We start from the raw sequence: 8,074 nt of genomic DNA, 5'->3' as shown, positions 1-8,074 counted from the left end.
TTGTTTTTAAGATGTAGGAACATATTAGAGGAAAAGGTGACATTTAAAGATTGTGAATATCTGTAATACTTAGTTTTGGTTTCAAAATGTAAATATAGCTAAATATAAAAACATTGAGCTCAAGTAGGCTATCATGTTTTTTTTAATGGCTCATATAAATGCCTTAAATCACAACTCTTCCCCGTTAGAAGAATAAACAGCTCTTTGGTCTGAAGCCAGCCAAATTAAATGAGCAGTTTTTTAATTTCTGAGCGCCTTGCTGTGTGGGAACATTCAGCAATAGCTCAGCATGTCAAACCATGTCAAGTGTTACAGTTCCTTCCTGTTTTGGGGGGGAAAATATCACCTCAGAGATGAATTAAAGTAAAAAGGCTTGTCTTCAGACCCCTTCCTAAAATGATTAACCCTCCTAAAGAGCATTATTGAGTTCTGAGTGGTTGTGCCTTCTCTTTGCCTGTAATTGTTCTTTTTCTGTTGTTTCCTTCATCAGTCTCTCTCCTCATTATATGAAAAGAAGGGGAAAATGTCTGAATAGAGGAGGGAGATTTTCCCACAGTCACTCAACACAAAAAAATACGCCATTGTAACCAGGTTCCCATCCCAATGCCCTGCTGCACAGTCCACTGCGGTCAGAGGGACAATATCTTTATAATTGAGTGACCATTCTTTCGCCTGTTTGAAAAGTAAGTGACTGAGAATACAGTTAACGGCACATTTGAGTGAGTTCAGTAGACGGGGAGCCTGCTTTGTATATATCACAGTGTTTTAAAATAAACGTAATAAAAATTGCAGGTCATACAAATATATAAGAACTGGCATTCTAAACATATAGTGAAAATAAAATTTGACAGATAAACATGCCATAAGACGACAGAGAATAAATGATTTAAAACATGCTTTAAAAGGCGTTAAAAGAGAAAGTTCAGAGACTGGACATCTTTGGGCATTTAATAATATGCTCCAGATGTGGCACTACTTACAGGCTTGTTTTCAGGTAGAGAACACAAGTCATAAAATTATTTTATTAATATTAAAATAATACTTGATTGTTAATAGAACTGTCTACCAGTGTATGACATTACAACATTAGCTTAACTTGACTAGAGGCAACAATAAAATGTTGCTTGACTGCTAATAGATTACTGTATAAAACCACAGGGTCACTAATGCATGAAGAGGGCTTTTATATTTGATGATAGTCATTAATAGGCATATTTAGTTTGGATTTTATGGGAACAGACTGAAGAGAAGTAGAAACAATTGGGTAAAAGATGAAATGTGCATGAAATGTTTGGAAATAAAGCTATAAAACAGGTTTTTCAAAGTTTTATAAAATCAGTTTTCCTATACAGTATATATAGAGATGATCTTACCCACCCTGTGTCGAAGAACAGTTCAAAGATTTTTAAATTTCACATTTTATAACTTTATTTGTTTTTTTATGCTGTTTGTTTTTTCAATTTGCTATCATGGAGCCTGATAATATCTAAGTATCTAACATCTATATCTACAGAAAACTGATATATACTTAATTGTAATTGCAGTTTTAAAAGTTGATCCTTGACTTTAAGAATTATGTAAACAATTTCCTTTCAATCTGTTAAAAGACTGAAAAAGAGAAATGCCTTAAAGCTTTCAGAAATACTTGCACAATAAAACCCAGTAAAAATAGTGAATTTAATTTAAGCATTTATTATTACTAGTATTTTAGCAGTAATATCAATATTCTCACAACTACGGTTGTGTGCGTGTACGCATGCGTGTGTGGAGCCTCGACTTCGTTAAGCGCGCACACGCAGAAGCCTGCACTCGAACCAATCAGCGCACAGTATTCTTCGGCTTGTTGAACAGCAATGGCGGAGGCAATGAAGCTAAGTAGAAATCATGCTCCTCCCAGTGACTCCAGTAAAATGTCCAGCTATACAGACTGTATGGATTCGTTACTGCAACTGCTAGCAGACTTCGGGGAAGAGGTTTGTTTGGATTGTTTAAGCTGCCTTGTTTCGGACATCGCTCCTTTCAGTCCGGGGTGTTAGCTGGCTGCATGCTAATGTTTTTAGCAATGTGGTGTTAGCAGGGCTGCTTAGCGGACCCACACTGTTCATTCATTGTCACTCACACAGCGCTGTGGTGCTTTTTTTTGACAAGTAGGTTGTTGCAAAGTAACTGTGCTTTAAATGGTTCAGTGTTGTTTTGAAAGTAATTTAAGATACAAGATCGAGCTTGTGCCTTGACTGGGCTTAACTAGGCATTCTGTTTCATCAGTAACAGCAATGTTTCATGTCATTATCCCTGTTGCCGTGCTTCTCGTATTGGATTGAATACACATCTAAATAAACCTCTTTATTCCATACATGCAGTAAATGATCTCAAGCCCTGCTATTTGTGTGGTAAAGCACAAATAAAATATGCATTGAATAAAAAATAAAACCATCGCCTTTCACCCGCTTTATGAATCTATAGAAGTTCATTATTTTCCTAAGTCTGGGATAATCTTATTTTTAATTATGTATTGATTGACCACCATTGCAATAATCAGCCAAATATATTAATTTTACAGTGACAAAAAACAGCTGAAAACAAGAGGAAAATAATCCTTTATTTTACATTAAATTGAAGCTGATACCACCAAATGCTTTTTCTTGAACAGTAACAAATCAATAATAATTACCCAGTTAATTATCAAAAATAGTTTATGTACTTTCACATCAATCAATTGTAACTTGCATATATGAGACAAATGTATATATTGTCCTGTTGGCATGCAATTGCATGTTAAATGCTGATTCACAGTAACATCCACACGTTGTCTTTCCTGAAATTAAGCTGAAATTTGGGGATGCTGCTTTGAAAATAGATGTCAACCCCAGCGCTGTGAATCTTCAATCATCTCCACCTGCTCATGTTTACAGCTCATTACAAGGACATATCGCTAAATTACAGGTAAAAACTTTAGAGGATTTTCAAGAGCTGACATAGATTATTATGCAGCTTTTTATTGTGTTATCATTGCAAGGAAATAAAAGTAGATTTGAATTAACAATATCTGAATTTTAAATTTTCGATTATTCTTCAGAGCTTTAAATAATTACATCTAATATTCTTCTTTCTGGCCTGCTGTTTATTTAGGCTGTTTCAGAAAGCCTAAAGGCGTTGTTGGATGCTGATGCATCCTCTTTAAAGAACACATCAGAAGATGCTGTCATCTCATCTTCAAGCAGTGCACAGACGGCCACGCAGTCTGAGCACCATTCGCACAGCTCCGGGGCTACAGAGAGCAAGACGGCGGCTGATGATGTCATGGTTCAGATCCGAGCTGGGAAGTCAGAGGTTGGTCGCTGTCAGCAGATCTGTCAGCTGTTCTGGCAGTGAAATTTTAGAGCCCTCTTTACACTCTGTCAAGCAAATGAATAATCATAAGTAATTGCTCCAGAGGATGTGCACATGACGTGCCGCAGCAAAGCAAATGCTTGATGGAGACCTGATAAGCTGAGTTCGGTAGAGAATAAGGGGTCCTTTAGTGCTGCGGTGGGGTAGAACAGACCACATTGCTGGAGGGTTTTGAGAGAGGGCCAGGTCCTTGATGGATTATGAAGTGGATGCTCATTACTCTGAGATTGCATGTGGATGAAGGACAAGAGGCCCCATTCTGTTGTGCATTTATTTTGGTAGCCAAGCAAACAGTATTCATATTCCATCATGTGATGATGGCAAGCAGTTCAACTTTTTTGGCTACCTGGAAATTTCTGAAATGTAAATTGCCGCACCCTATTTGTCCCACATCATTATCGTTAAATAGTCAAAAACATAGCATTCTTGCCACCTCATCAATCCATTGTATCTTATTATGTTGTCTTCATTGTAACCCTAGATTGAGCGAAGAATATCTGCATTTATGGAACGCAAACAGATGGAGATCAATGAAAACAATGTACGCGAGTTTTGCAACGTGATCGACTGCAATCAGGGTGAGAATGGGAGAGAGGTGGGGGGGTGGAGAGGGTGCCTGCACACAGATTGCCAATGTTTGGGAGAGAGCTGATTTCCACAGGCGAGAGGTCAGGCTGAACTGCTCCAAGAGTGGGGCTGAAGTAGCTAACACACTCGGCCTCAAAACACAACCCGCTTAGTCCAGAAAAACACGAGACAGAAGAACCTTTTTTAAATTCAAAGCCTGTGTGAGACACCAGTAACAGAAATCAGGAGTAGTTGTTATTCAGGTGTGATATACATATACAGCTTTTGGTAATCATGTTTAATTGCATTTGGTAATTCTAATTGCAATTTATATTAAATGTGATCATCTGTAGAAAACAGCTGTGCCAGAACAGATGCCGTATTCACTCCTTACCCGGGTTTTAAAAGCCACGTAAAAGGTAAGAAAATGTCAGAATTTTTAACAGCTTTTTTTTTTAAACTATCATTTGTGTAATTAAACTAAAACATGTTGTTTACTAGAATCTGTTTAGGACCGAGTTGTATCTTCTGTGTTTGTTTCTTGGCTGGGCAGTCACACGAGTGGTAAACACTTACGGACCCCAGACCCGTAGTGGGGGAGACCAAGCAGAGGCTGGGGATAAACAGAGGGGGCCATTGACGAGAGACTGTGGAAATGCAGCCATAGAGGAACGACTCAACAACATCGAAGCTCACCTCAAACTTGCAGCAGGTGAGAGACAGGAAGTTATTGTGAGGCTCAAATGATCTTTGTCTTGTATATAACATTGTACAATATATTTAACTCAGCAATTACATGACACCTTTTATTGGCACTGTATTTTTTACTTATAGTAAGCCTTTATTTATAAACTGATCTATTATTTGGTTTATCTGTTGTTATCAGTCATTCTTTGTTTGCTCCTACTCTAAATTTCAATTTTCAAACTGTTCAACAAGTGTTTTACTCCTCAGTGGGTCCAGTTCCATTGAGTGTCTACCAGCGACTCAAGAAGTTGGAGGATCGTATACTCGAGTTGGAGGGACTCTCGCCTGAGTACTTTCAATCCACAGTGAGTCCTCTGGCTTCAAAATACAAATACAGATACATCAAAAGCGTTAATAGTTATTTATGGCAGAGGTCATGCATGTTTGAAAGAGGAATGAGAATTTATTTTAAGGCACTGAATGTAGTTTAATTGCCATATGTCTTAATGAAATTCTACGAGTTGCACAATTTGTGTCAGTTTTAAGCCAGTTTATTTCCAGCTATTGCCAGCTGCCAGCCTGTCTGCTGCGATTCATACAGTAAGCAGGTGCTGCATTTCACCTGAGGAGCCTGACTGAAAGAAACTAACCATGAAGGCAAACCTCCCTGTTCACACAAAAGACTCTCTGGGCCCTCGTGAGACTGAAGTTTACAGGCGTGTTAATGTGGAGCATATAAATCATGCGTCCTGCTCTGATTAGAGTTTTTGTGTGTGTATGTGTGGGGTTCTTCCCCCCCCCCCCCCCCCCCCCCCAAAACCTGTTGTCAGTGATTTTTTTTTTCCCTTATTCAAGTCATAGTAATCATAGAGAATTTGGAAATTGTTGAACACGACAGTCTGCTCCTTCTCCATTTTGTTTTGAAGTGCTTTTATGTTGTCGCATTGGAACTGAAAACAACTTTGCTTCCATTTCCAAATGGAATTGCAACTAGTTTGCACTTCTTAATGACTTTTGAGTATTGAGGCTCTGGTTGTGATCAGGATGCTAGTTTGAGGTTCAATTCACGACAGATGGCACCCTTTTCGTATCAGAGAAAGACAAAAGATCCATACTGCATTGGTAAGAAGGCTTTAGTTTAGTTAGAATTTTGGTTTCTCCATTTTGCACACTGTCAGCTCAGTTGTGTATGATGCCTAAATTGGCATGGAGAGTATTGGTTTGCTGTAGGAAAAATCATTTCAGAGTGATATCTACTTACTGAAAGGAGTTTGTGGGTTATGAGAATGGAATTTCTTCTGTTATGCTTTGATACTTCAACACGTTTCACTCTTCAAGTAACACTTAAGCTGATTTAAATCAGAACTGCAGTGCCTTTGGTTAGATTTACGTAAACGTTTAGGTGAGGGCAGACGGATGAATCTCAGAATTGACAACTGTTCATTGCTATTGAGATGACGCTGACTCAAAAGATGACAGTAGGTAATTTATTGGTCTTTCTATTCAACCTGTCAGACATCAGCAGTCACACAGACTCTGATTTCCCAAGCTGAAGGAGTCTGTCCAGTGTGTTAGTTATCTAAGTGTACTTGAGATGCTACATGTCTCTTCATCCTGGTATTTCTCAGCACAGCATGCTGCTTCTGTGAGTATGCTGCTCTCCATCTGCTTTTGACTCACTGCATGTTTGTGTGAGCTGAGCAAGAGTTGTTGAGTGTCTTTGAATAAACTGATGAGGATGGGGGTCTTTTATATTCCAAGTTCGCCCCCGCCCCTCCAACCCAGCCCTCCCTTTTTTTGCATTAGTTTGGTGTTTTCCAAAAAGCTGTACACAGTTGGCCCATGATTCCAGGGACAGCGTTTAAATGCTGATTATTAATGGAGGCTTCCTAACAAAATTAGACAGCAACATATCAATAAAAAATTTGACCGTGTTTGAAAATTAGAACTAAAGGTACAGAAGCTTACACAGTCTCACATACATGAAGTTTTCTATTCATTTTTGATGGTCTTGTTAGGTGAGGCCACCTTTATCTGTCTCCCAGTGTTTATTGTTTACCTATTTATTGTAAAAGCATCCAATAAGGACACAAAAATGTTTTAGATTAAAATGGAGCTTTTCCTTATCCTCGGCTTTGTGTATTCCCCTTTTCTACTGCGTTGTATTCCTTTCTGGGATAATACTTTTTTCTGTCCTTGAGAGGGCAAAGTAGGAAGGAGCACAGATGAGCACCTCAGTATGCTTCTCAAAGCTTGTTTAAAAATTGCCCTAATTAAGAAGGTCTTATGTGTATTTGTGTGCTTGTTTTGTAGAGTCACCTGCACAAACGACAAAAGACGTCCTCTGCTCAGGTTTGTTGTGTTTCCTTTCCTCTCGCAGTACTTTGTAAGTGGAGGTTAACCTATATTAAGTGAGCTGATCATTTTTTTTCTTTCTTTGTCCTTCAGTCCTGCAGCCTGACAGAGCTGGATGAGAAGATAAGCGCAGTGAAAGCAGCTCTGCTGAAGAGGGCGACTGAGTTTGGGCCTGAATTTGGAACAGATTGTACATTGTGATATATTCATAAGCACAAACAAATACTCGAGTTCAGTTGCTCAAGCATTCACAGTGTGTCATCATTTTCTTTTCCTCCAACTCTCAGCTACTCATTAGCAGCATTCTCATCGTCTGTGTCATTAAAAACTCCCAAAAACTCTTCATATGACATTTGATGATATTGGATGGAAATCATGTACTGCTATAACAGTTAAATGAAATGTAAATTTTCTGTAAATAAATCTATATTTTCCTCCATGAAAACCCTGACTCGTGGTTTAATCACAGCTATTACTATATTAGTTAAATCTAAAATTTAAGCTAAATGCAGTTTGTGACTTTTATAGGTAGAAATTAGTAGTGCAAATAATATTAATCAGATTGATCAAAAAACATTTTCACTGTGAATAATTTGTTCTGTAAATGAAACCAAATGTCAACATAGTATCCAGCCTTATACTCAGTGTATTTTTGCTTGTATTATAACTTTATGAATAATCAGTGGTTTTTAAATTTCAGCTCAAATAGATAACACATAACCTAAAATACTCTTTTAAATTTAACATTATAGAATGCATGTATATTGGATCTTTGACATTTTCATTTTCACACCCTAATGATAGGAAGGCAAGTGTGTGCGTTTATGCATGACAGTGTGTGTGTGTGTGTGTGTGTGTGTGTCTAGTCGAGATGAATCAGAGAAAGGAGGGAGAGTGCACCTGATTTATCTGCCTGACTGCTGTGTGACGATGATCACCCCTAATGGTTGTCATTATAACAAATGACCTGATTACTGCAACTCTGTTTGGGAAACATATTGGAGACCCAACAAACCAGCATTAAATGGGATGCTGCTGCGTTTGACACTGTGACATGTTCATAAAAGGCTTTTGC

At 38.2% G+C, this 8,074-nt stretch overlaps 1 protein-coding gene across 1 annotated transcript; it reads left to right on the top strand.

Moving 5' to 3' along the window:
- The first annotated feature begins 1,805 nt into the window (after positions 1–1,805).
- On the top strand, positions 1,806–7,444 carry mbip (MAP3K12 binding inhibitory protein 1). Its single transcript, XM_082516256.1, has 9 exons — positions 1,806–1,973; positions 2,827–2,943; positions 3,130–3,330; positions 3,872–3,968; positions 4,311–4,376; positions 4,511–4,669; positions 4,912–5,009; positions 6,958–6,996; positions 7,093–7,444. Exons 1-9 carry the CDS (start codon positions 1,854–1,856, stop codon positions 7,198–7,200), a joined length of 1,005 nt encoding a protein of 334 aa, XP_082372382.1. The 5' UTR covers positions 1,806–1,853; the 3' UTR covers positions 7,201–7,444.
- Positions 7,445–8,074: the final 630 nt, after the last annotated feature.

This window comes from Aulonocara stuartgranti, assembly GCF_965226115.1.
Source record: "Aulonocara stuartgranti genome assembly, chromosome: 19".
Taxonomy (NCBI): domain Eukaryota; kingdom Metazoa; phylum Chordata; class Actinopteri; order Cichliformes; family Cichlidae; genus Aulonocara; species Aulonocara stuartgranti.
The sequence above is the reverse complement of the archived record's forward strand: the minus strand, read 5'-3'. Positions and strand labels throughout refer to the sequence as shown.